Raw genomic sequence first — 19,607 nt, 5'->3', positions numbered from 1 at the left:
CTAAATATTTATAACTAAAACCATGAAAACAGTTATAAATTATTTATTTAGTTACAAAATTCATACTTACTAAAATGCTGCTCAGTGAAAGTATTCATAGCCATGTGTACTCGTGTCCCGTTCCCAAAAATGATCTTCCCACACACGGCCACAGCGCAGTAGTAAGTGCCAGTATCACTGAGGCTGAGGATGTTCTTGGAGAAGCTGTACACACAGGTGTGTGTAGAAGAGCTGCTCTCACACTGATGGCTGCTGTTGTGATGAGTGTAAATGATTTGAGGATGGGATTGTGGTGGAGCAGCTCTGAACCAGAGCACTTGGAGATCTGCTGCTCTGCTCTCAGAGAGAACCGAGCACTGCAGAGTCACTGACGCTCCTGCAGAAACCGATTCCAACACACTGCTCTGTAATACTGACACTTTTACATCTCCATCACCTGTTCAGTGTAATATAAACAGTGTAAGAGCTCACTTTATTTCCTTTTTAATATTCAGACCTGTATAATAACTGGAATTAAAGAACACGCAGTCAATTATATCACTTTATTTCAATCATTATGAACATAGTTTGATAAATATCACAAGCATGATGAAATAATTGTATGTACTGAGAAACACTGACTGTCCTAGAGTAATTGAGTCCATCAGGAACTTTAGAGCATTGACACATAAAGTGTGTAACACATATTTTTAAAAATCTTCTAAAAATTAAATATACAGACTTTATTAGACACACATATACTGCAAATATATCTGCTGTTTTCCACAGGTAAGCAAATGTAGTCAAACAAATAGAAAATACATCACAATACAATTCATATTGCAACATTTAATATATCGAATTTAATTTTCAGAATTTATACTACTTACCTTTCACTGATAAAAATGTTCCTTTTCCAAAGGCTGCTAAAAAGTTTACAACACCACAGTAATACATGGCTTCATCTGATGGTTCCACATTAGCAATATTTAAATGCCAGCCCCTTTCTTCTTTCTTGATGCTGAATCTTGGGGACTTGAACTCATTTTCATAAATAGGTTCATGGTGAACTGTGACCAGTGCACGAGGCTCATGTCCAACTTCTTGCTTGTACCAAACAATGGAACCAGAGTCATCCTGTCCCAGTCGAAAGCAGTGCAGAGTCACGGTATCACCAACAACAGCAGTGATCATTGGGTTCGGCTGATTGATATCATTTATCTGCGCAGAATCTAATGTCAAGGGTTAAAGAATGAAATGTTACAGTTCACTCAAATGTACCAAAACTTTATTCTACCTATAACACACACAGATTATCACTGATGTAATAAAAACACTTCTTGATCAAATGCAATAAAATTTGTTAAAATATGCTAAAACCTGACATTGACTGCAATAAATAATCCTCATCATGACAACCTGTATATTATAAGAAACATAAATGACCATGCACACTTACCAATTTTATTAAAAATCAACACTGTAATCCACATCAGCATCAGCATCTTCAGTCTGTGGTGTGTCTATAGCATGTCTCCTCTTGCTAAACTGTCAGATGGGCAAACTGAGCACGTCTCACTTTGTGCCAAAGATTTATGAAATGAAACTCTGACATCACAGACTGAGCTAACTGACTGCCTTTGTGCTGCTCCTTGCAGTTTAGTAGAACAGCACTTGAAACATTTTTTAATTGATTTTTTTTAAAGAAAGTAATTTATTTATATTTTATTATGTGTGTTATGTGTGCATTATTGCATGTGCAGGGTGTCCTGCAATGGACTGGTATCCCATCCCAGGTGATTTCTCCCAATTTGTGTCCAGTGTTACAGGGATTGACTCCAGATCCACAGTGACTTTGACCAGGAAAAAAACACTTACTGAAGAGGAATTTTGGTAACACGCTTACAAAAAATTTACTCATTACTTAAGTATTTTTATATCCTTCCTAATTCTTATCTATTCTCTGTAACAAAAAGGCTGAGTAAATTATTTGTAGAATATGGAACACTTGTTCCATCTTATCTAACAGAAATATTATGAAAAAAAAAAACTTCACCTTTTTTGACTAGTATTATTTGTATTTTGACTCACTGATTTATGTTCAGTGTGTGTAGCAGTGCAAAGTACTAGAACACACTCCAACTGTGTACTCTCTGTGTGAGTGTGGTGTGTGTTGTGGTTCTTTCTGTATGTGGGTGTGAGTTAATTTGTGTTTCTCTTTGTGTGTGTGTGTGTGTGTGTGTGTGTGTGTGCGGGTGTGTGTGTGCGGGTGTGTGTGTTTGTATGTTTATGTTTAATGCTTGTGTCAGGTCCTTTGGGGGAAGCTTGATGTTGCAGTGCTGAAAAGTTACCTTTAATTGGTTCCTGTACTGGTATACCAAACAAACTGCCAAATCAGTGTATACATGTATTAAACAACAGTTAAGAAGCTCATTATACACTCTTATTCTTCTCAAAACAATTCTGTCATTATGTTGAGGAGTAAAATGAGTTAGGGCTCTGTCTCTCGAAAGAAATACTGCAATCTTTTTATTTCATTTGATTTATATAGGCCAGAAATGTAAGGCTATTAATACATCAAGGCCTCGCTGCTTTATATCAGTACTTATGTCCCACCTTCATTAATATAAGCTTCAAGTTGGTTTAATATTTAAATTTTTATAACTATTCTACTTCTGACTTTTTCCAGTAGCTGATATTACTTCATACTAATCATACACATTCATATAGTCATGACACTGAGGTCACCCTAAGGCCTACAAGCTTTCTCTCCTGCAATCCTGCACAAGTTTTTTTTTTTTCTTTCTTTTTTTAAGTGAGTCTTTTGTCACACTGTTACCCTTGTGAAATTCCCAATAAAAATACAATTCTGTTTATATAGGGTTAGGAATCAAGGATAAATATTTAGTTTAGTAACCCATAAAGACCAAGATGTGCTAAAATGGATATAATTATTGCTGCAAACAGAGCAATGCAGAGAGATCTCCTTGTTACATTAATGTCACCTTGTTCCTCTCCATGAACATACGGTTGTTTTCAAAATGTGAGACCACATTTAAAATCTGGGATTTTTTTTTTTTTATATAAAAATGGAAAAAAAAAACTTTAGGATTTAAAAATTTTAAAAAATTTAAAACAAAGAAAGAACAGATCAATATCAACTATTCTAATGGAACTAGAATAGGACTGTTAGACAGATTATGTGGTTTCTTGTGTGAGCAGTGCTGGACTGGTAATCTGGCATACCGGGCATTTTCCCAGTGGGCCAACGCACTATCGGGCCGGTACAATGTTATTATATTTAATTTTATTTTTTCGCCAAGGACCGGCCCATCACAATGCGCCATAGACGGAGCGATAAGGGTTCTTGCTCCGCCTACTTTATGTAAATACTGCTTCACCTCTCCTCCCCTTTCCTCTCGGTTTCTCTTCCCCTTTCCTCTCAGTTTCAAAGAGAAAAGATGGTGCTGAAAAGCACAGGGAAAAGAAGCTCAAAAGTTTGGAGGCGAATGCCACGAAATGTGCAGAGATTACCGACATGTTCTCTGTAGGGGCTGCTGCAGCAGTAGCCTCTTCCTCGTCAGCAGTTCTGAAACTTTCACAGCAGCATTATCAATACTAGCAACATTTTAAATTCTAGTATATGTTGTACACAGTTGCATACTTATATTTTATTTAAAAAAATTAAAATTAATTCAATAAATACTTTGACCTTAAGCTTCTTTTCTTTGGGAATATATATATATATATATATATATATATATATATATATATATATATATCGAAGTGGTGGTGGGCTGCCTGGACCAAAAAAAATGCCAGGGCTGATTTTTTGTCCCAGTCCAGCCCTGTGTGTGAGAGATTCATTCATACAAAATCAAGGTCAAAACAAGGCAGGGTCATACACAGAACAGCTATCCAGAATCAGTGGCTCAGACCTGTCGAGTGACAGGGAAAACTGTAAGGTTTCGCACTGAAGCTAAGGTCCATGTGCTTTATATAGCTAACAAATGCTAAGTGACAAGTGAAGAAGATGTTCAGGGGAGGGTGCCCTCTGGCGGTCTGGCAGAGCATTGTCTGTGCTGGATATTACAAAATGTCACTTTTTCTAGAATGCTTTTTAAATTTAAGCAAATTCGTGATATTGACCATGTTAACACTTTTGTACAAAAGGGCAGTTTTTCCTTGAGACTTATCACTAAAACTCATGTTCAGATGACACTGGATTTGACATAACATTTTATGTTAAACAAAAAGCTAGATCTTATACAAACTTGTACAGGCCATGTCGGCTTGAGTGCACACTGTCATTAAAGCAAAAGAAATATTAAGACAATATGAAATACATGTAAAATTCCTTTTTTCACTCTATAACATTCTATTTTTCACTCAAGTTATTGCTGATAATATAATTTGTAATTAAAAGTATTGTATTAAATGACAAAATAATGCAAAATAAAAGCAGTGTTGCTAGTTCTGTATATATATTGCATATAAATATGTGATTAAAAAAAAATTGTTAATATTCAGCTGAGGAATTGAACCAAGCAAAAAAAGTGGCATCTTAGAAGTAAAGTGTCATCCCTGATAGCAAAACTACTCTGGCCCTGAGCTAGCCCAAACCTTTCCCAAGGTCTAACAAATCTGGCAAACAGATTCGGTCCCGCTTATTTTTGCACAATAGGACAAGACCAGGACAGATATGTTCTGTACATCTGATTTGAATTCAAGCCAGAGCTGGCCCAGCTCAGCCTTGAATTGTGTTACAGCCCCCTGACTCCTTTTCACGTCTGGTCCAAATGTGGCACAGAATCAGTTACAGTTAGACAAACACCGGCCCAGCTCTACACCTTAAACCCCTGCTTATCCAAAGCAGATGTGGCCCAGATCCTATAGCTTTATTTCCATATGAGTGCTCTTCCAAATACTTAAAATGCCATTTCAATTCTTATAACAGACATATCTTTCCTAAACCATTTGTAAAAACATAAAAATACAAAAAAGAATGACAGTTCATACACTTTCTTAAAGACTTATTTTCTATTTGGTATTGCCAGAAAAAAAAAAAAACAAGCTTTAACATACAGTAATATTGGCAATATTTGATTTTTTGCACAGTTATTTGTCACAGATTGATAGCGGAGGCAGACACACTTACAGATTGGTGTCTGTTAGAGTGAAACACATGAAAACAAAGAGTATGAACATGAAACAAAACAAACAAGAACTAGATATGCAGATATACCATGGGGTCCTGGACAGTGAAGTGAAATATTTCCTTGCAGATGGGGGCCCTTAGGCTGAGGAGGCCAGAGAGGGAACCTCAGGTACTTATATTTCAAAAAAATTCAAATGGGCCATTTTGATGTGAACTGAAGTAATATAACAGTGTTCAGACCAAACCAGGTAAGGCTTATAATCCACCGTGTGTATTTACAGATTATAGAACAAAATACATTTTTCATTTTGTATTTTCCTGCCAGGGATAATGTGCTATAATTCTCTTTATATGTATATGTTAAAGTAAATAAATCATTTGTATTTTGTATTTCCTCATATAAAATACATCAATGATTTAATGTTTAGGAATATTTAATTCTTCTTTTTTCTGAATTATGAACATATGCAAAGTTTGTTTCTATATGGGTGGAGTTTTATTCAGGCCCTATGTGGCTCCTCCTTCACCACTGTGTAACACTAACCAATCACATTCTCTCTCTCTCTCTCTCTCTCTCTCTCTCTCTCCCACTCATTCTGTTATAGCACCACACACACACACACACACACACACACACACACACTTACACAGGACTAAGGTCTGAGGACATAATACAGCACCAACTGATATTAAATAATTTGTCATAAGATATAACAAAATAAGTGTGGCTCAAATGTTTTCTTGATTTTATTTGTACACTGTCATGACCATGACCAAGATCCTTTACCAAGGACATCTGGCTGTTTTTTTTTTCTACCCAAATGTTATAAGTTGAAGAAAATTATTCTCAAATTAAATACATACATGTTAAATATACACAAACTGTTAATGATATTTTATATGTGTTTTGCATTTTTTATATGGAATTTTGATAAAAGTATTGTGTATAATGGGTGTGTGTGTTTGGTGGTTTTGTAGCTCTGTTTGTCTCTTTGCCTCTTCACACACTGCAGCTCTGAGTGTTTCATCTCTGCAGGCCGCTCTGACCGCCGAGCCACTTTTCTCAGAAACACCATCAGTTTCTCACCTCTCAAACTTTCCACAGGATGTGCAGCTATTTTTATTTGTCTCAGGCCACACTATTGTTGATGTTGTCATAGCCACACTTCATACAGATGTATATATACATATATATCTAAGTTGATTTATGCTACTATATATATATATATATATATATATATATATATATATATATATATATATATATATACATATATATATATACTGTCTTTTAAAGCAGCAGATTTCATCCTTCACTTGAATCTGGTCTAAACACACAACAGTATTTTTTGCTGTCGGATATGATGTCATTCACACAGTCAGTTCTCAGATTATTTCATGAAAATGGAGTTTTGTACACCACTCTTGTTTATTTAGAGATTATTTTTTATTATTTTTATATCTTGTTTATTTACACATTATATGGCTGTTTGTATGTGTGTAGACCTTATATGATCCAAATTTAATTGGTAAGGCAGGTACATCAAATAACCACAAATACCACAGCACTTTTGTGTGTGTGTGTGTGTGTGTGTGTGTGGTTTGTAGTAGAAAATAAAATTAGTTTATTCCTGCTAATTTTATTGGTTTGCTCTGTAGTATAAAGCTCTCTGCTCGGGTAAACAGGAAGGTACAGTGAGCAACAGCCACACTGAATGTTCCACACCTCTCTCACCTTTAACTTTCCAGACCAGACCTGTGCATGCATTCTGCATCTGCTGATGAACAGTGACGGTTAACAACCTTCTTATGAAACCAAGAGCTGTGAAAAGCTGCAGTGAGGTGAAAATCACACGGCTGACTTGTGCATACAGCTGAATACAAAAGTTTGTGATTGTATGTGCTAATTGTATGGGGAAAAAAAGAAATTTGTATCTGTGTTTTACCATTTTATGCAAAAATATATTAATAAATTCCAAAAGAAAATAAATTCCAACATTATAAATGATAAGTGGGTTTATCCTACACCAAGGCAACAATTAAAAGCGACAGGAAATAACAAAAATACTACAACTAACAGGATCTAAAAACTGTTCAGAGGATGTGAAAGATGTTATATAGAGGTAAAAGGTGGGCATATTAGTTGTTAGAGAACATATCTCATTCTGAAAGGGATTTTTTTTTTCTTTCCACTTTTTTTTTTTTCACAGTTTGGTTACTGGCCAATTCCCACCCATCAGCTAGCAGCCATAATCAGTTGTAGTGCTGAGAGGCGGTGCTAATATTAAATACACTGCTGATATACAATGTGTCTGTTCATGTGTATTTCATCAAACATCTGCAGGTGCCATTTTTCAGGTCAGGTGGTTAAACACACATGACCCTACCTTTACAGAAATGCCATGTGAACTTCACCTCAATAATCACATGATTTTTATGTGGAATTTACACATTAGACACATGTTATGTTTCACACATTTTCCACATTTTATTTTTCAGATGTAATTTTCTCACATGAATAATTATTTTTCAAGTTTCCCATAGTACTACTGTTGACTTAAAGCAACAGTACCAACTCATGCAACCACAAGCCAAACCCAAAGACCATGAGATTTTTTTTTTCTTTTTTTTTTTTCTTTTTTTTTTATTATTGCTCAGGACCTGGAGCAAATTCTCTTTCTATCACTATGCCATTCACACTAGCAGTTTTCTGTAGTTCTTACACTCATTAACCCTTTGCATGTCAAGAGTTTCACTCTACCTCATTGTCACACAGCACTGGCTCCATCTACTGACTATTGTGTTATTTCCTGCCAAAAGTCAAGGACACATTTAGTTTGCTTGCACACAGATTTTTCTTATTCATTCATAAAATTGTATCTACACACTCAAAATCAGTGCTAGGTTTACTGAGTATTTACTGACAGTAGCTGAATATACTGCTATATATATATTGGTATGTAACAGGACAAACCAGGCATTTTTTGGACAAACTTCAGTAAAAGGAAGAAAAAGATTTCAGTCCCCTGATAAAGTGGTCAGCAGCACCAGCAGGACAGCATCCATGCAGTTCTACCTTGTTAACTAGAACATGGAAAGAATGCCTAAACCCAGAGAAAAACTGACACTTTCCTTGCCAGCACAGGAAGATGATCAGTCATACTGCCAGGCACTTTAAGGTAGTTGTGTTATAAGATTGTTCTTCACTTTAATTATAATATGCTTTATACTGCACAAATGTACATTTAATTTCTGATGCAAAAATATTGAGGAAAGGGAATCGTGTTCCATTATTGTTCCATTAAATCATTATATTAGAAGAATTTTGAAGAAATATTTAAGACTTTAATTATTTAATTAGTTTTCTTATTACTGCAAATGCAGCTTGATTTTCACACATAAAGCATTTAAATATTTGTTTTAATCTGTTTGCTTTTCAATTACATCATAATTTTCATAGAAGGAAGCCAAATGATATCTCTGCATGGTATGCTGAGGTCTTAACAAGACATTCATGGAAGAGAAATGTTGCTCTTCCACTCTGCTTCTGGAAAATCCAGAAAGCTCACTACTGGAAACAGCCTGGATGCCGTTCCCTTTAAGCACCAAAACAACCAAAATTGCTGCCCTGATGCTTCATAAAGACCTTCCAGACCTGTGAAATGAACTAGGTTCCTGGATATGAGACAATGCCCTCAGAGTATGTGATGTAACAGAGCCTCATTAGTATATGGGGAAACCTGGGATGTCCTTTAGATGATTCCTGATCTACCACAACCAATAAGGTGGTGTTACCTTCTGACTCTGGGAGGTCAGTAGTGAAATCCACTGAGAGGTGAGCCCAGAGCCAATGAACCAGTAGCTGTCTGGGGTCTTAAATTATGGACACACAGAAGAAGAAGATGAAACTTTTTCTCAGTTGCCAACATCACAGCTTCTCTTAGGTACTGACAGCATCATTGAGAAATAAACAATGGGTCATAGCTTACCCCAAGCCCCTTGCCTCTGGGAGAACGTAGCCCCAACTCCTACCTTAGAGGCATATACCTCCATGATCAAGGGCAGGGATGGGTCTGGCTGATGCAGGATTGGTGCACTGGTGCTTCAAGGAGGCAAATCCTCTTCCACAGTAGATGACCACTTGAATCTGATGAAGTTCCTGAATCTCTGGAGCACTTGGATGGCCCTAGGACACAGCAATTCCAGCACATATGCTCTCAGATGACAGTATGTATATAGGAAGGAGATGGTCAAGAGGTGGAGCTGACACTCCTCTTTGGTGTTCCAGAAGTTCTTTTGAACATGGTGGCCATGTAAAGTGCATGCTCCTCTAGGCTGCAGATGTACACCAAGATGTCATCAATGTAAATCATTGCATACATGTCACAGAGCACCTTGTTAATGTATAATGGGAACACAGCTGGGACATTGCCCAAACCATACAGCATCACCAAGTATTCTTAGTGCCTATAGAAAGGGTAGTCTTCTACCCCTCCCCTCCCGGATGTGTATGTGTGTGAGTTTGTTCACATTCCATAAGTTGAGTTTGGTTAAGGCGCAGGCTCCACACAAATGTCCCAGTGTGGTCTGCACCAAAAGCAACATGTATAGTAACTTCACATGAGTTAACTACAGTATGTCATGTTGTATGCTATCATGGTAGCTATATCATGTTATATAAGATGTTACCTACTTATTTTTGCTTAATAAGTTTAAATTTGCCTATAATGAGGTTACAGTTACTGTACTTATTAAAGCATTATAGTCAGAAAAAAAAACACTTAAAAATATTTTAGCTTTGTGGAAACTAAGCTTATTTTTTAGCGTAATTCAACTTTCCAAGAAATAGTATTCACTCATAATCAGAAAGCAAAAAAAAAAAAAAAACATACTACAGGAGACACAAGCAAAGGGCGGGAAGAATCAAACAAGCCCCGCACCCAGTTAATGTTTAAGGACAACACATATTATTCTTGGAAATACATCAATAATAGATCACTACATTTCTTTATTTTTTTTTTTTTAAAAGTCATTTAATTTAAACTCAGAAATATTCTGAATAAATATTTGGATCATGTTGTTTTTGTTATATATTTAATGAAATGATTTTTTTAAAATGATGTTATATGAAAGAGGCCACAAAACCTGTACAAAGTGGAACATAGGTGCATCACTGAAATAATACAAAAGTATTGAATTTTTCACAGGTTTACTGTTACTTACTTTAAATATAAAAAGTAAAACAGGAATAAAACCCGTGGCATGGTGGTTTAGCTAAAATAAATTGATCTAACATTACTTATCATAAGCGTGTTATGGACAAATATACAAATATTAAACCTAGTTTTATAGGCTTATAATTTCGAGAAATAAAAGCTTAAAATGAGCAAGAATAAGATGATGTCAAGCTTGAAATTAGCAAAATTATCTAGAAATTGGTTTAATGACTTTATAGTATGTATAGTATGTGGTATGTCATAATTTCATAATGAAAAAAATTGGAATAAATTTGACTATAGTGACAATATTTTCTCTTCCTAAGAAATTTGTTCTGCAGTGTAATAGTACCATGTGTTCTGATTAATTTATGTTACATAATACAGTTTTATTTTAAACTAGAATACACACACTCATCTAATGAGCCAGTTTTTCTTTTTTCAGGTTCGGCTTTCCTCTTAGAGAATTGTACAGCTGCATAATTCAGTGTTTCAGCTTCAGGTTCCTGAGAGAAAAAAAAAAAAAAAAAAAAAAAAAAAAACACAACTGTAAAAACATACCTGAACAAGAGCAGCATAAAAACAAAAGTTTGGAATTGTGGAAATCTGAGCAAACTCCCTATATAAATTGGATCTTGAACATTATCATGAGCACATGGAGGAAGCACCATTTAAAATACACAGGTAAGGATTTGACTCAGTGTTAATAAAGTAGACATTGTGGTATCTAGAGAAAAACAGAATTACCCATACAATATATAATACACACTTTACTTACTTCAAACAATCTACAGTAAAAACTGTATACTTATCTGTACACGTACCTGCCTCATTCCTGGAGAGTCTTCTATAGAAGTGCTCGCTATTAATAGAGGAAAAAAAATTATTAGTCATTTTGATAGACCTACTGTATATTAAAGCAATTAATCTCATGAAAATGTCACTTACTTTTATCACATTTTCTTCTCCTCAGTATGAAATAAATGAGGCAGAAAATCAGAAGTGCACACAAACCCAAAGCCGTTCCCAAACCGAGCACTGTCGAATGTAGAGATCTAGTCATTTCTGATACTGTTATTTAAGTTCATGTTACTCAGTTTTTCACTGACAACAATAAAACCAGAATTGCAGATGATTTTTCAGGCAAATTCTAAAATAAGATTTATTAAATATTTAATTACAAGACATCAGATCATTTTCTAGGTGGGTTATGAATTATGGAATTAAAGATTAATTAATTTATTAATTATAAAACATCTTACCTGTTTTCTCCTGTGTGTTCACGTTAGTGCTGTTTCCATGCAGTGTTGGTTCACACACCACTGAATTATCACACCGAGCTGGTTTAGATGTTTCTGATGCAACAGTAACATTCTCACCTATAAACATTTATCATGATTCACTTACTTTAAATAGTCTGTAACTCAGTGTTGTTAAATAAAACACAGTTATCATTTCACTGCTTCACTATTACTTGTCCTCCAGGTTGAACATGCCAATTTTAGTGAAAGTCCTACCTTTAATTTTTAAATAAGTTCCATCTGCAAACACAAGACTGGGTCTCATCAGTGCACAGTAGTACATGGCTTCATCAGACGGAGTGATGTTTAAAATTGACATACTGAAGCAATTTGAAGATCTTTCTATTTGAAAACGAGAATTTGGGAATTCATTGTAAAATGTATCTCCAGCACTTTTATATAACATGACTATAATCTGAGTAGTTTTTCTGCATGGTTGCTTAAACCAGGCTATCAACCCGACTTCTTTTTGAGAAACACAACACTGCAGAGTAGCCGAGTCTCCAATATCCACACTGAGCTCTTCATCAGGCTGATAAACTAGTGACTCTGTGGGGGATTGTGCAGTAACCCAGCGTCTACCAGGTTGGACTGTATCTAGAAAAGCAAAGGCATTAATTAGGTTTAATTATTAAAGGTCACCTTAAAGGGATAATATTGAAGTTTCTTCTACATACAACTGCATACAAATGTGGTTTAGAGTAATAGGCTGGTAATAGATTTTTTTTTTAAGTACATCAACAACTAGATGCAAATTTGCTCATATTACTTACATATGGTGATGCTGAAGATCAAAATTAAAATCCAGAGACAAGTCATTTTTCATTTCCTAGAAATTCTACAGTGTTTGTATCTCATTTATCAACAGACTGTGAATGCACTTGAAGCATGGTTTGAATTTATACCATAGGCAGTGTGTACTGAGCATGCTCCAGAATATCACTTGTGATTGGTTCTTATAAAAAAGGACATGAAAAGCAGGCACATGGTATTCTCAACACCAACTGAAACTTTTTCTTTTCCCATTTTTGTGTTTGGTGTTGCACAGAGACAAAGGTGACAAAATGGAAAACGTGGTTTACTTCTACACTCACACGTGTTTCATTGTAGTTTATTAAAAATTATTTCTTAATTCACCTTTAACAAAATCTTGACTAAATTTGAACAAATAGAAAATAGTGAAAATAGACTCTTAAAAATATTTATCAGAATTTTTTTTTTCTTTTTCTTTTTTTTTTTTGACATCCCCCTTTTGCTTTAATGACAGCACACACTTGAGCTCATATGGATAAATTCATGTAAGACCTGACTATACATCAAATCCATCAGAGTGTTGTCAACATAAACATTTCTGTTCTTTGTTTCTGTTTATTTCCATTTAAAAAAATCCCCAGATTTTCACTGACTCTTATTTTAGAAAATGACAGTCAGCACATAATAACACACCATGCAGGACACATCACCATCAGTCATGTGACTTCTGAGGTAAACATTGAGGTCAAAGAGGAAATATGTAAATGCATGCAGCTTTCAATGCGCTATAACTTGTTAAATACTGTGATAATCACTGTGTTGTACTTTAACAAAACGGGCAAATGTGCTAAAGACAAGAATGGAAAAAACAGAAGTACATTTATTGTAAGAAAATTGTAAGAAAATAAGCCCTTTTAAAAACTACAGATATTTTATTTATTTTACTTTATAAAATAAATGAATAAATTAATTAAAGTTTAGATGTCTCATACTTTCAGTGTGAAGGTAAGCTAATTAACCACAAATATATTTTCCATTGCCCCCCTTTATCCTTCTTTACCAAGGGTGGCAATAATTACAGAGCTGACTGTACCTCTATCTATTCATCTGTTCAGCTATCTATTCAGTGTGTGTGTTGCTCAAAATTTTATTTTTCACATTTATTGTGTCTTTCTGCAAGACAGAATCAGACCACAAAAATCTGTATAAAAAAGGGGTGTATCACTTTTATTTCATTTACTACAAGACAAAGATTTAAGTTGACTGTTAGTAATAATAATAATAATAATAATAATAATAATAATTTACAGCAGTAAAACATGTATGATGGGAGCAGTTTAGCTATTAATAATGTGTTTTGAGTCATTTATGTTCTATGGTATATTACAGTTTCACATACATCACATCAGTGTAGACTGAATTATCCATTCCTCCAGGTTGGACTTTCCACTTGAAGAATTGCAAAGCTTCATGAGTCAAGCTGTCGAGATGAGATTCCTGAAAAATTAATTCAATGATTGAATTATATTGAATTGAATGAAATGTGTATAGGATCACTATAAGACCAGCACTGAGCAGATGGATCACACTCAGCACAGCAGTGACACTAACACAGTGCTGGTACAAGTACAAGACCTCAGTGTCACTGCTGGATTGCGAAACGATCAAAAGGAAATTAAATGTAGACCATTAGTAACAGTACATGAATGTAGCGTCATATGTAGAATATTCTCAACCTGCCTCACTCCTGGAGATTTTTCTATAGAAGCATTCACTATTAATACAGAAACACACTTATTCATCATTGTGAAAGGATAAAATTAACTGTAATTATTATTTGATGACAAAAACTCTTACTTTTATCACATTTTCCTCTCCTCGTTATGAAATAAGTGAGACAGAACATCAGTGCACACAAACCCAAAGCCGTTCCCAAACCGAGCACTGTCAGATACAGATAAATATAAATAACATTTCTGAAGCTATTTTATTTCATATTACTCAACTTATATTGAACACAATAACACCTACATTAGTGCAGATAATTTTCTAGGTGGGTTATGAATTAGGAATTAAAGATTAATTAATTTATTAATTATACAACATCTTACCTGTTTTGTCTTGTGTGTTCATGTTAGTGCTGTTTCCATGCAGTGTTGGTTCACACACCACTGAATTATCACACAGAGCTGGTTTAAAGGTTTCTAAGGAAATAGTAACATGCTCACCTATAAACATTTATCATGATTCACTAAAACTCAGTGTTGTTAAAGAAAACACAGTTAGCATTTCACTACTTCACTATTATTTGTATTCCAGGTTGAACATGCTAATGGTAATAAGTAAAAATATCACTACATTAAACCAGTAGCTTAAGCAATAGTGAAAATCCTACCTTTAATTTTTAAATAAGTTCCATCTGCAAACACAATGTCGGGGTATGTCAGTGCACAGTAGTACATGGCTTCATCAGACTGAGTGATGTTTAAAATGATCATATTGAAGCAGTTTGAAGATCTTTCTATTTGGAAACGAGACTTTTGGAATCCACTGTAAAATGTTTCTCCAGAGGTTTTAAAGAATGTGGCAATAGTCTGAGTTTTTTTCTTGTTAGTTGCTTAAACCACGCCATCATCCCATATTCCTTTTCAGAACACAACACTGCAGAGTAGCCGAGTCTCCAATATCCACACTCAGCTCTGTGAGGGATTGTGCAGTAACCCAGCATCTCCCAGGTTGGACTGTATGTATAAAAAACAAACACATCAGTAATAATGTAATACAGAGATTATTAAACACAGGAGTATTAATGATATCCTTAAACAAATAAAAATTTAAAATTCAGCTCACACACAATAGAATAATAGGTGCCAATAAAAATAATTTAAAAAGTTAGAAATAGTTAGAAATTATTCCTAATAAGCAACAACCAAAATGAAAATGTCAAAGATTACTCATATTATTTACACATGGTGCTGAAGATCAAACTCAAGATCCAGACAGTGTTCATTTTTCATTTCTTAGAAATAGAAAAATACAGTGTTTGGATCACATTTATCAACAGAATATGAATGTGCTTGAAGCCTTGTTTTGAATTTTTACTTATACTATAGGTGGTCTGTACTGAGCACTCCCAGAATAAAACATGTGAGTGATTGTTAAAAAAAAAAGACTTGATAAACAAGCACATGGTATTCTGATCTACACCACATTTTCTTTTCCATATTTGTGTTTTGGTCTTGTACCAGACAAAGGTGTTATGACTGAATGGAAATTGTGGTTTATTTGTACACTCACGTGTGCCTACACTAACATCTTGTTGTTGTTTATTTAATTGCTCTCTTAATTCAACTATTTTGCACAAAATCTTCCCTACAGAGTAACGATCATCTGGGCCAATGCTGGGTGCAACATATTTGAATTTGGCATTTTTAGCTGCTTGTGAGCTGATGTATTTCTACTGTATTTTTTGTGTGACCTCTGAATGGATCTGTAGGCCTGATCACTGTATTTAATAATTTTCTCTACTACGAGTGGACTCATTATCTGAGGTGTGAATTTGCCGCAGCAGCTGTATAAGACACCTATGAGAATAGTATACATGTATAGTATAAAATACAGAGATAATATTTTGTAATATTATGGTGTAATATATACCTGTTTCAATGCCTGCAGTGAACTAAACAGCATATCTAGCTGTAACAAAAACCAGTGCCAGCAGCTTCAAATTGTCGATGCTCATCCTTTGTGTTCTTGGTTGTGCCTGTTAGTCCATTCTGTGTCTTCGCTGTGATATTTCTGGTTTCAAACTGTGCCCATCCTGGCTATGAGCTTGGTCTGTCCCTTGTTTTTTTTTGTCTGCTGCCTAGATTTGTAAATAGTCACACTGCTGTATTTTTGTAAATATTGACATATTGTATATACAGTATACATATTGTATATACCTTTTGAGCTAACTACTGGTGTGTCTCAATCCTGATAAATCTTAGGGCACCAGATATTCATTTGACTCCACTTCACATCTAAACCCTTGCCTTTACCTACGCTGTGTGACCTAACCCTAGACTGGGCAGTAACAAGGCAGCTACATAAATGCCATTGTGACTGCACAGTTCTGGTCTACGGAGGTTGAATATCTGATATTGCATCATCATACATTACAAATGCCATCAAGTTCATTACACACAAGTGACTGCATGATTTGGTCAATGAATTACAAACAGCTCACTAAAAGTGCGCCAGACTCTTTAACCATACCGATCAGAAATCTGCCAATCAGGACCATCATCACCACAGCCCCGCATGGAGGTGTCCTCACTTCTCTCTTCTACTTGTAGTACACTCATGACTGTGCTGTCAAACATAGCCTCAATACTATTCTAAAGTTTGCTCATAGATCGTATATTAAGCCAAAATAAAGCTTACAGATAAGAGGTGATGCATTCATGTGTTCAAGTTTTCTGTAAATCTCAGCAAAACCAAGGAAATTGCCATTAGGAGACTCTACGAACATGCTGTATGAACTACCTTGAAAGTGCCCTCACTTCATCCCCCTGGGTTTACGTTGCTGAAGGCCTCAGATAAACCACCAACAAATCTTTTGTGGCCAAGAAAGCTCAGCTACACTTGTACTGTCTCAGGAGTCTGAAAACGTCAAAGCTGTGTTTAAAACATTAACAAAACCAAAGCCATCTATAGTATCATTGGTGTATTGCTCACCCCCTTATCATGAATCTACCTCCAGCTTTGCAAAACAAGAGCATGCAGAGCAACCAAAGTTTCTATCCATCCTAACCACAGTCTCTTCTGCCTACTAGCATGTGGTAAGAGGTACTGCAACATTTGAGCCACAACCAGCAGACTCTCTAACAGCGTCTTTGCCCAGAATGTAAAAGTCATAAAGGCTAGGTCCTTAGACTCAAAAGTAGTTACAGCACTTGACTACTTTACATTATTTACTGTACTTATAGTTATTATTGCACTGATGCACTGTCACTTTATTTCTTTCAGTTATTTTTGAACAATTATAGCCCATCCACATTTCTGTTTTCCTGCACTAACCAGAAGTAATATATTTTGCTTTAATGTTACTGATTTATGAAAGAAACAACAGTACATATTTGGATTCACCAACAATTTATTTTCTTTTCCTTTTTTTTTTCATTTAATGAGCAACTCCACCCATTGTCTTTGCACCTCTACACAGCTTAGCAGCAGCAAAGTCTTTGGCTGTTAGCTGTATAACACATCCTGTGTTCTCTCTCTCGTCTTCATTTTTACTTGACATGTTTATATTTAAGGTTATAGATCATTGTAATGAGGTGAAGAGTAAAGATTATACCTTTAAACTTATAGTAAGAAAGCAACAAAACATTCCATGCTCAATAAATAAATGGTGGTTGTAAGTTGTGGGCAGTGTGAACTGAACATCCTGCACTGCACAATAAATGATTATGGAATTTCTGAAACGCTTCATCTTTCTTGTTTGATTATTCACTTTGGTTAATGTAAAATGTGTTTAAATTTTTTTTTTCCCCCGTGGCCTTTGGTTTAAGTCCAACACACATTTTTTTGAAAATACATTACACTGGAGCATTACATTTGCTCAAAAATTTTAGAATAATGTTTAAGAGGACGTTTTTGTTACATTTTTAATTAAATTCTTTATACATTTATTGTATAGTCAAAAGTCAAATAAGGCAAAATCATACAGATGATACCACAACATCTTCACAAAGTGCAACACTGTAGCCACAGAATAAAAAATGTTGGATCGTTGAACAAAAAAAAAAAAAAATTGAAAGAAAAAAATTGAAAGAAAAAAGGACAATCAGATTATTTTGAACAGGAGTAAGACGTGTGGCAGGGAAGTTTAGCTATACACTGAAACTAAAAATAAAAAAATAAAATAAAAAAATACCTTGAATATAGGCAAATTTATGCAATATTTCTTACTATGAGATTATTAAACATATATTTCTAGGCATTTTTTCTTTTTTTTTAACTCTTGACATATACAACAATTCTGCTTCTAGATTTTATCATTTTGTTTTTGCTTTTAAATTAGCAAAAATGTTGGTTTAATAAGCTATTAATTGTTAATAGCTTATTAATTGTATAAATTATAATTATGATGATGAAAATATGGAATAAATTAGCATCAACATATTTCCACTTGCTTAAATATCTTTACTGTTTTTGCAGTGTAATAGTACCATCTGTTAATAATTATTTATGTTACATCTTACAGTTTTATTTACATCGGAGTACACACACTCATCTGATGAGCCGGTGTTTCTTTTTCCACCTTTGGCTTTCCTCTTGGAGAATTGCAAAGCTGCATAATTCAGTGTTTCGGCCTCAGATTCCTGAAAAAGAAAAAAAAATATATATATATATACATACTATACACACTAAGCACACAGAACAATTTTAGCATCAAAATAAAAAGCATGGGATTGTTGTGCAAATCTCATCAAACTGACTGTATAAATTATATCTTTAACATATAACAAGCATTGTACCGTATGAAGGTAGCAACATTTCAATACATTACAAGGAAAATTAGTGGTGAGACTCATGTATGAATAAGGGACAGTAATATCTACAAAAAAATTAAAAAAATAAACAGAATTACCCATACAGTATATAATAGTATAAAATCAATACTTTTATTTACTATTATTGCACACATACCTGCCTCGTTCCTGGAGAATCTTCTATAGAAGCATTCACTATTAATACAGAATCATACAGAATCACTATTATCTATTAAATCTATTAATGCATTTGAAATAAAATTAACTGTCATTATTATCTGATGAAAAAAGCACTTACTTTTATCACATTTTCTTCTCCTCAGTATGAAATAAATGAGGCAGAAAATCAGAAGTGCACACAAGCCCAAAGCCGTTCCCAAACCAAGCACTGTCGAATGTAGAGATCTAGTCATTTCTGATACTGTTATTTCACCACATTACATTTACATTAGTACAAAAGATTTTTTAGGCAAATTATGCTTTATGAATTAAGGATAATTAATTAATACTAAATTATACAACATCTTACCTGTTTTCTCTTGTGTGCTCATGTCCGTGTTGTCTCCATGCAGTGTTGGTTCACACACCTCTGAATTATCACACACAGCTGGTTTAGATGTTCCTGATGCAATAGTAACATTCTCACTTATAAACATTTATC

General features: G+C 34.6%; 1 protein-coding gene and 1 long non-coding RNA gene across 2 annotated transcripts in view; both read right to left on the bottom strand.

Annotated features, from left to right (window-relative positions):
* The window catches only part of LOC113547192 (uncharacterized), a 37,980-nt gene that overhangs the window by 1,166 nt on the left and 17,207 nt on the right, over positions 1-19,607 (bottom strand). Inside the window, exon 2 of the mRNA XM_053235271.1 lies at positions 71-436. Within this exon, the coding sequence (XP_053091246.1) occupies positions 71-436 (366 nt within the window). The remainder of the gene's footprint in view (positions 1-70; positions 437-19,607) is intronic.
* LOC113547193 (uncharacterized) lies at positions 17,610-19,586 on the bottom strand. Its single transcript, XR_008301972.1, has 4 exons — positions 19,476-19,586; positions 19,245-19,334; positions 19,104-19,141; positions 17,610-18,775 (listed from the first exon to the last, which is right to left on the bottom strand). It is a non-coding gene; the product is annotated as an uncharacterized LOC113547193 (long non-coding RNA).

The sequence above is a fragment of the Pangasianodon hypophthalmus genome, chromosome 7 (genome assembly GCF_027358585.1).
Source record: "Pangasianodon hypophthalmus isolate fPanHyp1 chromosome 7, fPanHyp1.pri, whole genome shotgun sequence".
Lineage (NCBI taxonomy): Eukaryota > Metazoa > Chordata > Actinopteri > Siluriformes > Pangasiidae > Pangasianodon > Pangasianodon hypophthalmus.
This window is presented reverse-complemented; position numbering and strand designations above follow the sequence as displayed.